Source organism: Vitis riparia, chromosome 13 (genome assembly GCF_004353265.1).
Source record: "Vitis riparia cultivar Riparia Gloire de Montpellier isolate 1030 chromosome 13, EGFV_Vit.rip_1.0, whole genome shotgun sequence".
NCBI lineage: Eukaryota > Viridiplantae > Streptophyta > Magnoliopsida > Vitales > Vitaceae > Vitis > Vitis riparia.
In genome coordinates this window covers 6,791,520-6,811,424 of record NC_048443.1, presented here as the reverse complement: position 1 = coordinate 6,811,424, position 19,905 = coordinate 6,791,520, and the positions used below count along the sequence as shown (strand labels likewise).

Sequence of the window (19,905 nt, the reverse complement as noted above, 5' to 3'; positions counted from 1 at the left end):
TACCATTTAAAATTTTCACAAAAGCTTTATTAACAAACATGATTGCATGGATCATGATGAGAATATAAGAAGTATATTTATTTATGTATTTAAATATTGTCATGCTTGTAAACTACTAATTTTTGTCTTTTGTTATAACTTTATTAGTTTTACTACAAGGATATTTTCCTATTAATCTAGGAACTTAGCAACCACAATAAATCAATTAGAGTTCTTTAGGATATGTTTGGGAATTATTATTGAAAATAATTTGTTATTATTTAGAATTAAAAACAATTTTAAAAACTTAAAAAAACATGATAAACTTTTACATAAAAATAGTTTTTGAATTTTTTTTTTTTCAAGTAATAGGTTTTTTCTTATAATAAATTTATGGTATTTTCAGGTATTTTCAATAGCGCATTCCTTTATATTTTTAACTTTCAAAAGATGCTTTTTGTTTTTATTACTTATAACTTTATGAAATATTGCATTTTTTGGATTATTTTATTTAATTTAATAGAGAAGAATATTGAGTTGAAAAGTTATAATTTATTATTGAAAATATGACTTAGGGGTTGATTATGGATATGTGCAATTTTTAGTAAAAATATATTTTAGACTTGTAACATGTTATATTGATGATATATTCTTTACAAAATATTTCTATAACAAAATAAGTAAAAAGGAAAAAATAAGGACTTACTTGGATTCTAATACTTAATAGAAACAAAATATTAAAAAAATAATTAAATAACTTTATATTTAGTACTATTTAGTTATTAAATTCTATTAGAATTAAGTAAAAAAAGAAAAAAAAACACCACCTAAGAGTATACATATCCAGATTTGATTAATATTACTTAGCAATATGTATGTACTAAATGATACAATAATGAGATCCTTTCTGTTTATAACCTTAGTTTAGTTACACTGTAGGATCATGAATGATCCAATAAATTTTATATTATTTAAAATTTATTATATATTTATTTTATTCAAGCCATGAATATATATATATATATTTTTATTGTGTGTATTTAGAAGTTGTTTTGATTTGGTGCCTTGGATTTTTTATAGAGATCAAGCTTCCCCACTTATAATCTTATATATATATATATATATATATATATATATATATATGTATGTATAATACTAGATCCATGGAAAATGGGAGGAATGGTAAGTTGCATCTCATACTCTCATACAAAGATATTAAATATATAGGTTAGTGCAGGTCCTCCAACACATAGGGAAATGCCCTGGATTTCCCCTATCACACAGAATATCTAGAGCCGCAAGGGGAAAATAAATTGGTTTGAGAGCCATGAAGTTAGGAATTAATCTCATAATTTCTTCAATTACAAGCAAAGGAAGCTACACTATTAGGTTAGAATCAATCATCTTTTATCCAATCCTTGATCATCTCATCAGAGAACATAAGAAACTGGTCTGAAGAAGGCCATGGGTCATTTGTATCACCACTGGTACTCCCTTCTTCCAGGACATTGTCTAGGTTGCATGCCTTCCAAAACTCAGAATCAAAGATATCAGTTGGGGAATGATCTCCAATATCAAAGTTCATAGAGAAATCGGATGAATTTATGTCTGGCACAGCCATGGACAAGGCCCCATCATTAGATTGTGATTCCAAAGATGTTGCTGCATTATTCACCAAATCTTGGTTCATTATGGAGGGTTCTTCTGGCACCACCGTTGTGTCAAGAGTAGCAGTCTCCTCTTTGGGGGGCTGTGGAGCGATGAAAACCCCAGTGCACCTAAATGCCTTGGTCCGAATGACTCCAGCTGGTTCATCAACCTTGTTGGATTCCTTGCCCTTTACTTTCTTTCTTAAGTTGGTGTTCCAGTAATTCTTGATTTCATTGTCTGTGCGGCCTGGAAGTCTCTTTGCTATCATGGACCATCTACAAACACCATAAAACAATGCCATAAATACACATTAGTCAAAGTTATCAAATGGAAATGAAGAAGAATAAAAAAATGGCAATGAAAAAAAGACCTGTTGCCTAAGAGCCTATGAAGCCTGATGATGAGATCCTCTTCCGCATGGGATATGTTGCCCCTCTTGATGTCGGGTTTCAGATAGTTCAACCACCGCAGTCTGCAACTCTTTCCACATCTCTTAAGACCTGCAAATATCAAACACTGACCATGAGTTTCATAATCTAATACATAGACTCCACTACTCAACCCCACAAATCACAAACATAAATACCTGCATTCTTAGGAATGCTCCTCCACCCCCCTTCACCATGAGTTTGGATGTAATCTGTGAGAATGTTGTCTTCCACAACAGTCCAAGCTCCTCTATTCAACCCCTCCTTAGCACAGCATGGAGCTCTGCCCATTTCTGGATCTCACTCAGTACCTCAATCTCACAAACAGACAGTGGGAGAGAATTACACGGGATCTTGTTTTGCCTGGGGAAAGGGACTGTTGCTTCTGATATATATAGAGAGACACTGTGCTTCTCATTTAAATTTAGGGGTCTGACTTTGCTCTCATCACATTTGAAACACACTGATTTTTTTACATGATTAATATTGTTAGCTTTTCAACAGATTCCCAAGAGATTGGACTTCCATTTTCAAAACATTTAAGAATCTAACGTGTCCAAAATTGTATCGCAGCACGTGACGTAGGTATTGTACAAAAGCCATAAAATACTGCCACTGGCTTAGTTGGCTGTTGCTTGATGCGTGTGTTGGGATCGAAGAATCCATATATTATTGTATATACAAGACATTTTTCTGTATATTTATAGTTGTCAAAGTCTCTCATTTCAGAATCTCAGCATTTGATTAATGAGTCTGGACGAATCATGGCTACAGTTCATGCAAATGCTGCAAGGTCTTCAAGGTGCAGTGAAGAAGAAGCATACTCTCACTGTCTCAACACAGAAAATATATTTACCATACAGAAAGAAAACGTTTTAAAAACAAATTAAAAACAATTTGCAGAGAGTGCGTGCCTTAAAGGTTGTGATATTTAGTATTTAAAAAGCGCGACAGACGGCGTAACTCACATGGGTGTTAACCGACGGTGCAGCCCAGGATGCTTGCTGTGTATTATCTGAATTGGGTGTAGAAAAATATGAAATGCAGGCATATCTATGGCGAAAACCCTAATGATTCTACAAATGATCCATGTAGTAACTGGTAAGCACTCATGTCCAAGACATGTAGGGAGGGAGAGGCCAGCTAAAAGGGCTATTATAAAAACTACACTTTGCATGTCTTAATTTTACCAAAAATGTTTTTATAAAAAATTCATTCATTTCTAAATATAAATAATAATAAAAAAAGTTTTTTATGATATTGTTTTTTAGGTAAATTACAAAAAATCAATTTTTAGGAATTCTCTAAAATTTTAAAACTAATTTTTAAAATTTTATCCTTTTTTGAAAAAAAAAAGGAAAAAGGAAAAAATATTTTGGCATTATGAAATGTTTCCAACCTTCCAAAGCCATACTTCTAAAGTGATTTTATAAATAGAGAAATCCCCGGCATGTATATTGATTACTTTAAGGCCTTGTTTGTTTAATCCGGTATAGCATGTGATAGAATAAATCAAGGAAGAAGATTTTTATTCCATGATTAGTGATAAGAACTTCTCTTATTCTATATTCAATAAAAAGTGTGATAGGATAAACGGTGACATATATTATCTATCGGTTTTTTCATATCATTTTTATATTAAATATGTTAATCCTAAACTAGAATATAAGATATAGATATCTCATGTATCATAATTTTTTTTTTCATCAATTCTTTTTTTTTTACGTTACTTATTTTTCAAAATAAAAAATTTTGATTAAAAAATTAAATTTGTGATTAAAATGAAGAACTAAAAAAATATTTACAAAATATTTAAAGAACTAATAAATGTGTTATTTAATATATATATATATATATATATATATATATATATATATATATATATATATATATATATTAAATAACACAATATAAATTTTTTATTCATAAATTTTAAACATTTTAATCATGAATATTGTTAATAAATCAAAAAAATATTTACTAAATTTTAAATTATTGAACAATTTCTAAATAACACTAAATGTCAGATAAATTTTATATATATATTTTTTAATGGCAAATACTAAAATGCAATGCAATATATATTTTATTTCATTTTTTTTGTTAATTTTATAAACTAAATATATATATATGACATAATATATCCAATCACATATATTACCTTAAGATATCATATATGTTGGATATAATATATATTTAAGGATATCATATCATATTAAAAATGATATTCTATCTTATTCTATTTTGTCAACCAAATATAATATAGTGAAATTACAAACTATTTAAGAGTTAAAAAAATATTTTTTTGGCATAATTTATACCAATTGCATAATTTCATTAAAATTACGGAGTTAGGGAACTATGATATAGTAAGATATTTTTATCACACCACCTTTATAGAATAGGGATGACAATGGAGTAAGTTTTTTCAAGTACTTGCCCTATCCTGCCCCACTTCGTTTAATTTTTTCAATAGGACGGGAGATGAGAATTATTTTGAATAAATAAATCAAACGGGGTTAGGATGTGGATGACCCGTCCCGAACCCACTTGTTACCATCGCTACCATGGGATATCCCTCAGGGCGGACTAAGCCTTGACCAATTGCCTTGGTGATGTAAAGTCAGAAGAGTTTCAAATTTAAATATCAATTTTGAATGGCAAGTTTGAGTTGGATTAAGTTGAATTTGAACTTAACTTAATATGTTTAAATTGAGGTTCAAACACAATTTATTTATTTTATTTATTCAGATAAGCTCAGAATCTATGATTACCTTTAATATAAATTAATAAACTTTAAAACTTTATTTATAGCTTATATGAACAAAGAAAAATTAAATTGAGGAGTAACACATTTTGTTCCTTGTATGTTGTCATTAGTGTTAGGCGTATGATTAAATAATTTTTTATCAACATCATTTTCCGGGCTCTAAGGCTTGACAAGACTAGCAATCTGGTCTATATGTTCTCCCCGAAAAAATAGTTATAAAATTATTTTTTACTTACCTAGAAAACGTGGGGCTCATGTTTATGGAAGTAAAATAAATTAAATGTTTTTTTCCAATTTAAATAAATTCTTGAACTTCTCATCCTTCCTAAAATCTTTCAAAACTATATTAGTATAAGAGATCACTAAAATTGAGGATAAACTCATATTTAAATCCATCCTACGTTGGGATCATGAGAAAATATGGTTAAATATTCGTTTTACTAAAATTCAAAATTCTCATTTAATGAAACGTAAGGAAGAATAGAAATTCATTCCAAAGCAAACATGTAGTCGATGTTTGAATTGCTACGCTTGGAAGATCGAAGTTTGTTTGGGAATTTAAAATATTTTTAATTATTTTTTATATTTTTAAATATTTTTTAAAAATAAGTTATATTGATAATGCTTTATTTTCAAGTATTATTCATATTTTCACAATCATCTTCAAAAACAACCTCAATAAATAAGTAAAAACAGTTAAAATATATTCTTATAAAATAGTTTATTTTTAGAACCATTCTACGAAAACACATTTTGGAAACAATTAGTAATCCAACGTGTTTTCATGTTTTTTATTTTTAAAAATAAAAAACTATTCTTAAAAATATATACAACCATATCCATGTTAGATTGTAAAGTTTAAATCAATTTTATTACACTTTGCTCAAAATATCGGAAGTCAAGTTGTTTGGTCAGTTTGGGAATTGAAGGAGGCAACGCCCTTGAAGAATTTTTTTTTTTTTTTTTTTTTTTAATGTGATGATTAACAAGTTTACTCCTATTATATATTTTAATATTTTTGTTTTAAGGTTTTGTTTTTAGAGTGTGGCTGTAATTGAGAGAGGTTTTTTTTTTTATATACTTCTTCATTTTCCTTGAATTAATAGATTGTTGAGTGTTGATGCGACATAGGGATCACATTGATCATCGAACTACGTTAAAAATCTTTATTTTTCTATCTACGTGTGTGTGCGCTCGTGATTTGATTAACAATCAATCCCACAAACTTATCATTTAATATGCAAAAATGTTTCCATTTCCTAGCCCTGATCTTATAGCTGGCCATAAAAGAAAAGTATATTTATTATTAATTGAGTTGGAAAGATAAGATAATTGGCTTAGACTAATAAGAGGTGATCAAATTTTCACACTTAATGGGGTTTATTTTCGGGACTATGCTTTTAGAGATTGTCAACTGAGCTCTTTACCTCATATGCTCGAGGAAGATAGAATTAGATTAGTGGGAGACTTCCCATGTGGACATAGCAATCAAAAGGCCATATAACTTCCATGGGTAAAGTAGCTAGAGAATGGGAGATCCAAGGAGTCCTAATTGTTTAGGAATTTCAAGGGCATATTTGCCTCCATAGAGAAAAAATGCCTGCCTTGGGTGTGACACCTCAGGAGTATACTTGAGAAGACTGTACGTAGTTCTATGTAGTACCATTGATGGAGAAATATTTTCATTTCTTTACTCTCCACAAGATTATTTCCTGCTTGACACTGTACAGAGATTCACAGAGCCTGTAAGTGACTTCACAAAAATTAAGTAGATAGATGGAGAAGCCAATTCTAGACTGCATTAATGATTGGAAGACAACAACTAGTAGCATGTTTTGCCAAAGGTCTCTTGATAATGAAGAATTGCCTTTTAACCCTAACTTCTCGGACCAGCCCATCTTTATAGATATAACTTTGAATGTGTCATATATCTATCCTCCTTATCATTTTTCATATCCATTTTTCAACTGAAATAGTCTAGAAGTATCTTTGAATTTCAGTACATACCCATTTTTCTCCTCTTCTTCTTCTTCTTCCTCCATTTTTTCTTTTTCAATCTCTCTAAAACCCTAATAAACTTCTCATAAAAAATTGAAGTCGTAGAATTGAATTGTTTTTTAAGCACGAGACTCTATACTTTTGGACACCCTAAAGGACGTTGAAGAGCTATGCCCCATGGAACTTGGATTTCTAGGTGGCTTTCACTTCCATTATTGTGGGTTGAGTACATTAAATGGATTTTAATGCCTCAAAATTGAAATTTATAAGGAGACAAATGAAATATATTAATTGTATATAGTATGGTTATTTTCAACTATTAAAAATAAATAAATCCTTAATTATTTATGTTCAAATTGTTCCGCATCCCATCAAGTTGTTGGGTGATGAAGACATGAAAATCATCACTATTCTCCTTAATTCTTTCATTTATGTATTATATGTAGTAATGAAGTTGATGAAGAGTATAAATTATAAATAAATTTATAAAAATTGTAAAAAAAGAAAACTATTGTTGATAAATGAACCTAAAAATTATAATTTTTTAAGACTAATTTAAAATTCAGAAAACTAATTAATTGATTATAAATTAAATAAAAAAATTTAAATACCATATCTTTAAGTAATTGTATGTATGTATATAATAAAAATATTGACTTATTTATATCTTAAAAACATTAAACCTTGTTTGTTTTTAAATTTATTTAAAATAGAATAGTATTAGCAATCATTAATTTTGAATTATTATTCTTTATTTTTAATACAATAAAATAATTATGTTTTTATAAAAATGTTAATATTCATATCTTTACAAAATTTATAAAATCATATCAAAACACTATTAGAGATTATTAATTTTGAAATATAGCCAATATTTATTTTTAACAAAATGAATCAATTATGCTTTTATAAGATGTTAATATACATATTTTTATAATATTTATAAAAAAATATAATTTATGATTTTATTATATTATTAATATTCATATTTTATTAAAAAATATTTATTTTAGATTTATTTTTAATTAAAAAATTGTTTTTTTTTTAAATAAGACGTGAATTAAACTTAGTTTATATTATATAAATTGAATTCATAATTTTTGTTTTTAAAAAATCAAAATAAAAAATTAATTTTAAAAACAACTTAAAAATGTTTTCAAAAATAACTTGTACTAGAAAATCAAAATACCTCCTAAACCCACTTATAAGTGGGATTTTATTTTTAAAGGAATCATTTTTTCTTTCATTTTATGGCCAATTAAATTATTTAAATATGAGAATGAAAGAAAAAAAGAATAAGGTATCCATTCTCATTCCTCATATCTTTATAATGAGCCAGGAGTGGCCTAAAGTTTGAATACTCAAGCTTTGGATGGGCCTTTTGGGTTGGATCAAGTCTATTCTCTCAAATCCAAGGGCCGAAGCCATGCCCTGCGGGCCTCAAGCTTAGGACTCAAGTTCAATGTTGGGGCTTGATCTTCGAACTCTGGCTTCAGGCTTAAATATTATATATATATATATATATATATATATATATATATATATATATATGGATATAAAAATAAATAAATAAATAAATAAGAGAGAGGGGGTTATGACAGCTGTCACGTGTAGAGATTTTAAAATTTTGATTTGCATGTTAGGCTGGCTGACCGGATTGAGAGTCTGATGCAAGAAAAGTTGAGCAGTTCTGGCTTAGCCTTCAAAGTGTCTCTCCAAAAGAATCATTGATGCAGCTAAGTCATTCTGCATGTGTATTACATTCCATAGTTCACAAATTTATACTTGTAATTTTGATTAATAATGAAATTAGTGGTATATTTTAAATAATAAAAATTTCTAATTTGATATGAATTATAATATTTGAATTATTTTTTTAATAAATATAGTTTTATATTTTTTTATTTTATCTTATAGTTTTCATAACTTATAAATTATAAGTTTGAATTAAAAAAAATTATTGAAATTTATAAATTATATTTCATAAATATATATATTATACAGCTATAATAAAATTCACAAATCATAACTTGCAATACAATAAGCTGTCGAAATTTATAGTTCACAAAATATCATAAATTATAAGTTCTTTTCATTACTATACGGCCAAGCTTCGATCTTTAGATATGGGAAAAAGGGTCCATCCTGACCCAATTCAAACCCGAAGCTTTGGGTTTGAGCCCAGGTTCTTAAGTTAGGTCTGAATTTTGAGCCCAAGAGACAGCCCCGACAAAAGATAGGCCCAAATTAGGTTTTTGTCTTGTGGGGCCACAAACGAAATCCAGGTCCATATTCCGTCAGGTTTCTGGGTGACGTAAACATAAAATTCCTGGATTCTTTGTCCGGCGATTTGTGTATAAATGAAGTTGAAGTGAAATCAATGTTTTGAGGTTGAATGAACCAACTTGTAACGTCATAAATATATAATTTATATATTATTAAAATTTAAAATAATATATGTATATAAATTAAAAATCAATAATATTTATATTTATCTTTTATAGAAATGAAGATGAAGTGAAATCAATATTTTGAGAATCGGATTGGACAATAAACCAATAAAGATTATTGTGGGATGAACCGTGATTGAACTTATGACATCATAAATATATAATTTATATATTGTTAAAATTAAAAATAATACACACATTTAAATTTAAAATCAATAATATTTATTTTTTATATTTTATATTATCAAATAAAATCATGCATAACTATAAATATACTAATATTTTAAATATTATTAAATATAATACGTATATTATTTAAATGTAAATATATTGGAATTGAAGTAAAATTAAATTGTTTAATTTTAACTAATTTATAATTTTTTTAAAAATATTATTTTATTTTATTTAATATTATAAATTTTTCATAAAAGAATATGTAATTTTATTTGTCATACTCAATAGGTGGATCTTGTTTTATAACGGCATGATCAAATTTCAAGTTATTCATTTTTTTAACACTTGGCCATGGTTGTATTTTTGTACAAAAAGTAGTAAATAGATGTGAATTGACATCAATGAGAAGCAACTTGAATATCATAAATAAATGAAAATTTTAAAAATATCCAAGTAATTAGGTATACATAAGTAACCCTAATTCATATTCAGTTGGGAAAATATATATCACAAATTTGTAGCAAGAAAGTCCACAGAAAATTCCAACCTATACTAAACACATTATGAAAATTTTGAATAAGATGAGTAACATCTACTAAGTAAAAAAAAAATGCATGTTACAAATATTAAAAGAATTGAATTCTTATTTGCCTATTTATTTGACCTCGGTATGACCAATAAATGAGAGATCAAAAAGAAAAAAATTCACTATCGTATAAATAGAATATAATGAATTTATTTATAACATGCAAATTATTATAATATTGTTCATTTTTAAACAATCCCAAGGAATCTTAGCACAGAATTATGAATTTTATGTATTCTCTATGCATCGATGTGATGGTGCTCTGAACTTCATTATCATCGTCATTATAAATTATGTCAAAAACTTTATCCTATATTTAGTCATCTTCTCTTAGAAATTGAAAGAAAAGATTTCTAGATCATTATCAATACATATTATCTCAAATCATAAAATTGTCAAGTATTTAATGTAAAAAGAATATACAATTATATAATACATTATACATAGAAATGGCAACGGGGCGGGTTCGGGATGGGTCGCCGTCATCCCAACCCCGCCCTATTTATTAAAAACAATTCTCATCCCCATCCCGTTTAAAAAATTAAACGAGGTGGGATAGGTATGGGAAATTCTAATACCCACCCCACCTCGCCCTATTTAGCTTTTTTTTTTTTTTAATTATTTAATTTTTTTTAATTACATTAAAATAAATATATTTTATAAATAATAAAATTATTATATTTTTTTATAACTTATTTTATTAAAAAAATTTATTATTATCTATAAATTAAAAATAGTAAAATTAAATTTTAAATTAAATTAATTTTAAAATTTAAATTAAATTTAATTTTATATGTAAACGGTGCGGGGCAGGACGGGATGGGGCAATACCTGAACCCGCCCCGAGTTTTAAAAAAATCTCATACCCATCCCAAAGCCGTTTATTAAATTTAAACCCCGTCCCATTAGGGGCGGGGCGAGGTGGGTACCCGAAAAAACCCGCCCTATTGCCATTCCTAATTATACATATCAATGTTAATGAAAAAAGGTGCTTCTAACACTAATACTTTTATTATAATATTCAAATATGCCACAAATAGACTATATTCATAATATAATTATACTAACATTACCACATACTATGACATGACTAATTTAGAAATCTAAAAAAACTAACGATTATGGGTTATTGTGTTCCATTTCTTAGCATGCCTTATGTCATAAACCACTCTTAAAGGATAAATGATAAATTTGAATTCGCAAGGCCATATGTTTTATTTATTTTAATAAAAGTTATTTCAATGCATTGAGTGAATAATATTAGTACACTTATGATGAGTTAATACTAATATCAATGGGGTATAAAAAGGTGTCTTTTAACTCTAATACTTATTATAAAAGTTTTGTTAAATTATGCACCAAATTACAACACAAATATATTACAATACGATCTAATTTAGAAATTTGTGAACATTTTTTTACAAAACTGAGAATTGTGATTTATCATGTTATATTTTCAATTATACAATATATTATAAACCAACCTTAAAAGTCAAATGAAGTACCAATTGGAATTCGTAAGCCAAAAAAAAACTATGAAATGAAATGAAACTACATACAATTTGGAAATGTTGGTCCAAATATATCTATATATATAGAAAAGAAAAGAAATAAAGAAAAAATGGGTCTTTTCCCTTCTTTAAACGTTTCATGAAAGATTGTCCTAAATTGTCATAATTTTGTATTCCCTATAAATGATCTTAAATTATTGTAGGTAATAAATGTAAGTTGTTTACATGCTATATATATATATATATATATATGATTCCAATGGATTTGCAATATGAATCAAAACTGAAAAAGACTAAGAATAGTCTACTTACCTCCAGTCATTGCAGTCGGTTTCAAAAACTTGATTTCCAAACTCTAATCTCCCTTTGTTTAGATGGTGTTTCTTAAGATAATAGCAGACGAGTTTGGGACCATTTTTCCTTTTAAAATCTTTATATTCGTGGCTTCCATCATACCACGTTGTTCTTGCCACCACGTTGAGCAGTTGCTGGCTCCTTAATCGCAGCGGAAGTGAGATGGTGGAGGACGTGGTCAAAGTGTTGGACCACATCATGAAGTGAGAACGTGTGAACGTGTATTCAACTTACATTCTCCCACTTGGTCCATAGCTTTAACCTAATGTCCTAATTTAGTCCATCAATTGTCCCATTAAGTAACAAATACATGAATCATGGCGATAAGTCCTCTATTTTAACGAGTGTTACCTTCCATGTATTACAGTGTACTCATTTCTTAACATTATACTTTATGTGGCAATATTACTTAATGAATAAACCCTATGTTCATTCTTGGTCCAATGAAGTTGAATTTTCTCAAAATTAAATAAAAAGTGCGCATCAATATGAGAAAACATCATAATAAGAATTTGTACAATAGAAACTACATAAGGGAACTAAGTCCCATGTTCACTACATGATCCTTGAATTTCAATGGTGGCATGCCCTTAGTCAAAGGATCAACGATCATCAATTCAGTGCTAATGTGCTCAATAACCACTTTCTTTTCTTTCACACATTCTCTTATGGCTAGATACTTAATGTCGATGTGTTTGCTTCAACTTCCACTTTTATTGTTCTTCGCCATAAAGACTGTAGTTGAATTGTCGCAATATATACTCAATGGCCTAGATATTGAATCCATAACTCTAAGCCCGGAAATGAAACTCTTAAGCCATACACCATGTGAAGTAGCCTCAAAACAAGATATGAACTCAGCTTCCATAGTAGAAGTAGCAGTCATGGTCTGCTTAACGCTCCTCCAAGATATAGCTCCACCGGCCAATATAAAAATGTATCCAGATGTTGATTTACGTAAATCAACACAACCAGAAAAGTCTGAATCTGAGTAGCAAACAACCTCTAAATTGCTTGTCCGTCTGTACATAAGCTTGTAATCTTTGGTTCCTTGAAGATATCTCATCACTTTCTTTGCAGCTTTCTAGTGGTCCTTACCTGGGTTACTCTGATATGATATCGTCCTAACATTCCAATAGCAAATGCAATGTCAGGCCTTGTGCAGACCTGAGCATACATCAGACTTCCAACTGCAGAAGCGTATGGAATGTTCTTCATTTGTTCCCTCTCAAGATCGTTTTTCGGGCATTGGTCTAGATTGAACCTATCACCCTTCACTATAGGAGAAACACTAGGTGAACAATTCTTCATCCGAAATCTCTCTAAAACTTTATTGATATAGGTCTCTTGAGACAAACCTAAGATACCTTGAAATCTGTCTCTATGGATCTTAATGCCAATGACATAAGATGCCTCACCCATATCCTTCATGTCGAAATTTTTAGAGAGGAATTGTTTTACCTCATGAAGTAAACCCTTATCATTGGTTGCAAGTAAAATGTCATCCACGTATAAAACAAGAAAACAAACTTTATTCCCACTGACCTTAAGGTATATGCATTGATCCATAATATTTTCTTCAAAACCAAATGAAGAAATTATGTTATGGAATTTTAAATACCATTGGCGGGATGCTTGTTTTAAACCGTATATGGATTTCTTAAGCTTACAAACCAATTACTCACCATCACTAAAGGGGAATCCTTCAGGTTGTTTCATGTAAACCTCCTCCTCTAGCTCTCCATTAAGAAATGTTGTTTTCACATCCATTTGTTGCAATTCCAAATCAAAGTGGGCTACTAATGCCAATATAACGCGTAAGGAATCTTTCTTAGATACAGGAGAGAAGGTTTCCGTGTAATCGATTCCTTCTTTCTGAGTGAACCCCTTTGCAACAAGTCTGGCCTTGTATCTCTCAGTGTTGCCTAATGAGTCTTTCTTTGTCTTAAAAACCCATTTACAACCAATGGTTTTTGCACCATTAGGCAACTAAACAAGGTCCCAAACATCGTTGCACTTCATGGAACCCATCTCATCCTTCATGGCATTGTACCACAATTCTGATTCTTTACAACTCATGGCTTGTGAAAAAGATTCGGGATCATTTTCGGCTCCTATATTGTAGTCACATTCCTGTAGATACACTACATAATCATTAGGAATTGCTGACCTCTTAGTTCGAGTAGACCTTCTTAAGGTTGCACCAATATCTTCTAAGGAAGTATGAGGTTCAACTTGTTGTTCAGAAGTGTCAGGAAACTCCTGATCAACTTGATCTACTGGAATATTGTCAACAACTTGTGGAACTTCAACGACGGGTTAAACTTCAGTGATTGTTCGTTCTATACCCGATTGTACTTGAGGGGTGTTATGAACAATAAACAATCTATCGCTTGAAGTGGAAGGTTGAGACTTTGTATGATCAATATCAGAAACTATGTTTCTGAATTGATCGCTCCCACCGACCAAGTCATATTCAAGAAATTTATCATTTCTCGATTCCACAATCCTAATGCTGTGAGATGGACAGTAAAATCTGTACTCCTTAGACTTTTCAGCATATCCAATGAAATACCCACTAATAGTCCTTGGGTCCAGTTTCTTCTCCTGTGGATTATAAATTCTCACTTCAGACGAGCATCCCCAAACACGCATATGTCGCAAACTCAGTTTCCAACCTTTCAATAACTCAAATGGCGTTTTTGGGACAGCCTTGGTTGGAACTCGGTTTAATATATATACTGTTGTCTTAAGTGCTTCAGTCCACAAGAATTTAGGAAGTTTTGAGCTGCTAAGCATACTCCTCACCATGTCCAATAAAGTTCGGTTTCTTCTTTCTGCTACACCATTTTGGTCTGGAGAACCAGACATGGTGTATTGGGCAACAATCCCATGTTCTTGAAGAAACTTCGCAAATGGCCCAGGTGATTGTCCATCTTCCAAGTATCTACCATAATATTCTCCACCTCTATCTGATCTCACGATCTTAATTTGTTTACCATATTGTTTCTCTACTTCTGCCTTGAAAACTTTAAAGGCTTCTAAAGCTTCATTTTTATTATGAAGTATGTAGAGATACATGTATCGTGAGAGATCATCTATGAAAGAGATGAAGTATTTTTTACCATGAGAGTCCATGTCAAGACTACATATATCAATATTGTTTAAACTGCAAACTCCGAACAATTCCCTCTAGCTAGTCTTGGTACTCTCTATCGTTATCATCGAATATGTTCTGCCTTTTTGCATCTTCTCTTCCCTGAAGGTTATAGCAGAAACAGGCATGCCAACTTGGCTGCAACACATGGACGGAACAAATCCCTCTTTGTGTCGTGCACTCTGTTCCCGAAATCGTCCCTTGGGATCGCTTGGCTTTGCCTCCCTCCTTTTGAGCATCCCTTCGGTCCTTTGTCAAAGTTCAGTTTCTAGCCCCTCTTAGTTCGAGTAGACCTTCTTAAGGTTGCACCAATATCTTCTAAGGAAGTATAAGGTTCAACTTGTTGTTCAGAAGTGTCAGGAAACTCCTGATCAACTTGATCTACTGGAATATTGTCAACTACTTGTGGAACTTCAACGACGGGTTAAACTTCAGCGATTGTTCGTTCTATACCCGATTGTACTTGAGGGGTGTTATGAACAATAAACAATCTATCACTTGAAGTGGAAGGTTGAGACTTTGTATGATCAATATCAGAAACTATGTTTCTGAATTGATCGCTCCCACCGACCAAGTCATATTCAAGAAATTTATCATTTCTCGATTCCACAATCCTAATGCTATGAGATGAACAGTAAAATCTGTACTCCTTAGACTTTTCAGCATATCCAATGAAATACCCACTAATAGTCTTTGGGTCCAGTTTCTTCTCCTGTGGATTATAAATTCTCACTTCAGACGAGCATCCCCAAACACGCATATGTCGCAAACTCGGTTTCCAACATTTCAATAACTCAAATGGCGTCTTTGGGACAACCTTGGTTGGAACTCGGTTTAATATATATACTGCTGTCTTAAGTGCTTCAGTCCACAAGAATTTAGGAAGTTTGAGCTGCTAAGCATACTCCTCACAATGTCCAATAAAGTTTGGTTTTTTCTTTCTGCTACACCATTTTGGTCTGGAGAACCAGGCATGGTGTATTGGGCAACAATCCCATGTTCTTGAAGAAACTTTGCAAATGGCCCAGGTGATTGTCTATCTTCCAAGTATCTACCATAATATTCTCCACCTCTATCTGATCTCACGATCTTAATTTGTTTACCATATTGTTTCTCTACTTCTGCCTTGAAAACTTTAAAGGCTTTTAAAGCTTCATTTTTATGATGAAGTGTGTAGAGATACATGTATCGTGAGAGATCATCTATGAAAGAGATGAAGTATTTCTGACCATGAGAGTCCATGTCAAGACTACATATATCAATATGTATGATCTCTAGTATGATAGAACTCCTAGTAGCACCTCTCTTTGACTTGTTGGTCTGCTTTCCCTTAATGCAGTCCACACAAGTCTCAAAGTCAGTAAAATCTAGAGTACTAAGTACCCCATCATTCACCAATCTTTTGATTCTATCTATGGAGATATGACACAATCTCCGGTACCACAATGTAGAGGAATCCTCATTAACAACACATATTTTAATGCCAGTTTGGACATGTAATGAATTATGAGTGGTATCATTTTGTAAGAATATGCAATAAAGACCATCAGACAAAATACCATTCCCAACACAATCAGATTTATAAATCAAACTGAAAGATGTTTCTGAAAAATGTAAGGAATATCCAAACGGTACAAGTCTAGAAACTGAAATCAAGTTTCGTGAGAAACTTGGTACATAAAAGGTCTTTTTCAATTCTAAAACAAAACCACTATTTAAAGTTAAATAACATGTCCCTATTGTTTCCACATGCTAGCCCATCTTGTTTCCGGATAAGATGAATTGCTCACTTGTCACTGGCTTCCTTAGGTTTTGCATACCCTGCAAAGAATTTGAAATGTGGATTGTAGATCCAGAATCAATCCACCATGTGTTGGTATTTACATTAACCATATTAGATTCATAACAAACAAATGAGGTAGGGTTACCTTTCTTCTCAAGCCATTTCTGAAATTTCAGACATTTCTTTTTCACGTGTCCTTTCTTTTTACAGAAAAAACACTTTTTGTCTTTCTTAATGTCATATTTGGGAGGAATTTGTTGCTTCCCTTTCTGATTAGCTAGAGATTTTCCTTTCTTTCCTTTCCTTTGCGTCACCAGCATGGCACTTTCTCCCTGTTCCATCAATAACCTTCCTTCCTCTTGAACACACATGGTCATCAATTCATTGATAGACCACTTATCCTTATGTGTGTTGTAAGAGATTTTGAAAGGTCCATACTGAGGTGGAAGAGTGTTAAGGATAAAGTGCACCAAGAAGGATTCAAACATTTCTACCTCGAGTTTCTTCAATTGAGCCACTATGTCCCTCATTTCCATGATGTGTTCGCGTACACCTCTTATACCGGTGAGCTTCAGGGATGTGAACTTCATAATCAGGGTGCTTGCCAAGGCTTTGTCTGAAGTGACGAATTGCTCGTCAATAGCCTTGAGCAATTCGTGGACATTCTCATGTTGCTCGATCGAACCACGTATACCAGCACTAATTTTTGTCTTTATGTACATCACGCTGAGTCGATTAGATTTTTCCCAGTGTTCGTACAATAGTATTTCTTCAGGTGTGCTGGTATCAGTGATCTTATGTGGTTCATCTTTCCTTATGGCATAGTCTATGTCCATGCACCCTAATTGAAGAAGAATTCTCTCCTTCCATATCTTAAAGTTATCTCCTTTAAGTTCGGGAACCTCACAACGAATATCAGATATGCTAGGTAAAACCGCATAAAAAGATTACAAGCTTATTAAAAAATTTTGAGGCTTTAATATAAATTCATGCTTTACCAATGTAGAACATGCTTAAAATTTAATATAATTTTATTAAAAATTGTCTGTGGGCTAAATCTTTAATTCAATCAAATTAATTATCTTTATGATAGACTTTATCAAACTATTTTATTGAATTATGAAATTTATTATGAATATAGTTGGATATTTTCTGTCTATAATCTTTATGATAAACCTATTAAATTAATTCTTCTTAACTCCTGTGGGTAAATTAGGAAAAATTAATTTTAATATTTTATCCTAATTAATTATATAAACATAATGAAAACCCTGTGGGGCAAAATCATCATATTTATATAATTAATTACAATTAATGTCCATAATGTGATCCTTATTTACTTAATATATAATTTTTATATAATTAAGGATGCTGTGGCTATTCCTTAATTATTTAAAAAATCATATAGTTTCACTAGACATTAAAACTATATGATATAATTTTAATATATCTAACTCAAATTCAGGCAATAATTGCATGCATTAAGAGCTACAACTTTAATTTAGGCTACAAACATATAAAACAATATATGATTATTTATTTTACATGTATAAAATTTACATGATAATTTAAAAATAATAATAATAATTTAAAGGTTTCAGATTATGAATGAATGCCTAAATCCAAATAAAACACAATCAATTCTATGCCCAATAAAATTAAAATAAAAATTCAAATCGAGCCAAAAAGGGCCTAAACTGGCCCAATTTTAACCATCATTCAATGAACCAAAACTTAAAGCCCATAATTTTGTAAAATGGGCTATTGGCATACATTGAGCTTAATGAGCCCAATAGCCTCTTATACCAAGGCCCAAATTTCCATTTAATACATGGCCCAACACTTAATAGAACCCATTCTCTCTCTAGGTTCTAATTTACCGCCACCCTTGTGGATTGCTTCATCACCAGCTAGCCATGGAGCCACCTGCATCAGAGGCATAAAGAGCCTCACGGGTGCCTTCCGGCTACCAACATCACCAGCAAGTAAGTCCTCACTGGTGACTTCCAGCCGCTGTGAATAGCGCCTGAACGGCACTCCCAAAGGGTGCCTCTTGCCGACCCGAAAAGACCCCTAAAACAGCACTGGTATAACACCTGAAATGGACTGGTTGCAGCCCCAAAAACTGGACTTTCAATGGTACTGCATGTGGTGCCTGAACGAGGCTGGTATGGCGCCTGAAAATGGACTGGTTGCAACACCAAAAAATGGACTTTCAATGGTGCTGCAAGTGGTGCTTGAACAGGGTTGGTATGGCGCCTGAAAATGGACTGGTTGTAGCACCAAAAAATGGACTTTCAATGGTGCTGCAAGTGGTGCCTGAACGGGGCTAGTATGGCGCCTGAAAATGACGTTGGTTGCAACCTCAAAATGCACTCCCAATGGTGTCTCCAATGGGGCCTTAACAGCGCCGCTGAAGCACCCGAAAACGGCGCCTGAATGGCTGCCTGTAATGGCGTTTTCTGAAAGAATTGGATTGTTGTTGACGTACATTACTTAGTGTACTGCAGGAAAAAGAAGGAGGCGCCGACTGGTAGAGTGGGTGGACAAAATCTCTTTTGACCGACTGAACAAGTTATTCGTGATTTCTTCTAGTGGGAGGAATCATGAGACACTGCTGACCGAACAAAATTTGTTAAAGCTGGTTCGAGATTCAGAGCCGTACTTTGTCCATTCTCTTCCTCGTTTCGTCCCTAAAGTGCTGATGCCCGACGAACATTATGTGGTGAAGGATTTTCTCTTCTACAAAGAAGCCTAGGCAGTAGATACGAAGGCAAGGGCAGACCAGCTTGCTTAGAGAGAAAAGAAGCGCCAGGAGGGCAAATTGAGACAAGCACCGAGTGGGGAGGCTACTGCTCACCCTGCTTCCAAGAAGAAGTCCGTCATCCGACTTGCTGAGAAGGCCTTAGACTTGTCTCCATCTTCCTCGTCCCATTCTTTATCCTCTGAAAAGGTTGGCACTAGTCAAGACTCAATCGGCTTACCATCCGTGGAGCAATGCTCGGGCAAGGAGCCTGAGCCTGAGGTGCCTTACATAAATCTTGAGCCCGAAGAAGGAGAAGAGG

General features: G+C 31.8%; 1 protein-coding gene across 1 annotated transcript; it reads right to left on the bottom strand.

The window, feature by feature from the left end:
* Positions 1-1,319: 1,319 nt before the first annotated feature.
* LOC117929155 (transcription factor MYB1-like) lies at positions 1,320-2,397 on the bottom strand. The gene is made up of 3 exons (XM_034849375.1): positions 2,216-2,397; positions 2,000-2,129; positions 1,320-1,904 (listed from the first exon to the last, which is right to left on the bottom strand). Exons 1-3 carry the CDS (start codon positions 2,346-2,348, stop codon positions 1,376-1,378), a joined length of 792 nt encoding a protein of 263 aa, XP_034705266.1. The 5' UTR covers positions 2,349-2,397; the 3' UTR covers positions 1,320-1,375.
* Positions 2,398-19,905: the final 17,508 nt, after the last annotated feature.

Coding starts and splice junctions, on each gene's coding strand:
- LOC117929155 (XM_034849375.1), bottom strand. CDS start 2,348: ATGGGCAGAGCTCCATGCTGTGCTAAGGAGGGGTTGAATAGAGGAGCT. Junction 2,130..2,215: donor GAGCATTCCTAAGAATGCAG/GTATTTATGTTT, acceptor TGATATTTGCAG/GTCTTAAGAGATGTGGAAAG. Junction 1,905..1,999: donor CATAGGCTCTTAGGCAACAG/GTCTTTTTTTCA, acceptor TGGTGTTTGTAG/ATGGTCCATGATAGCAAAGA.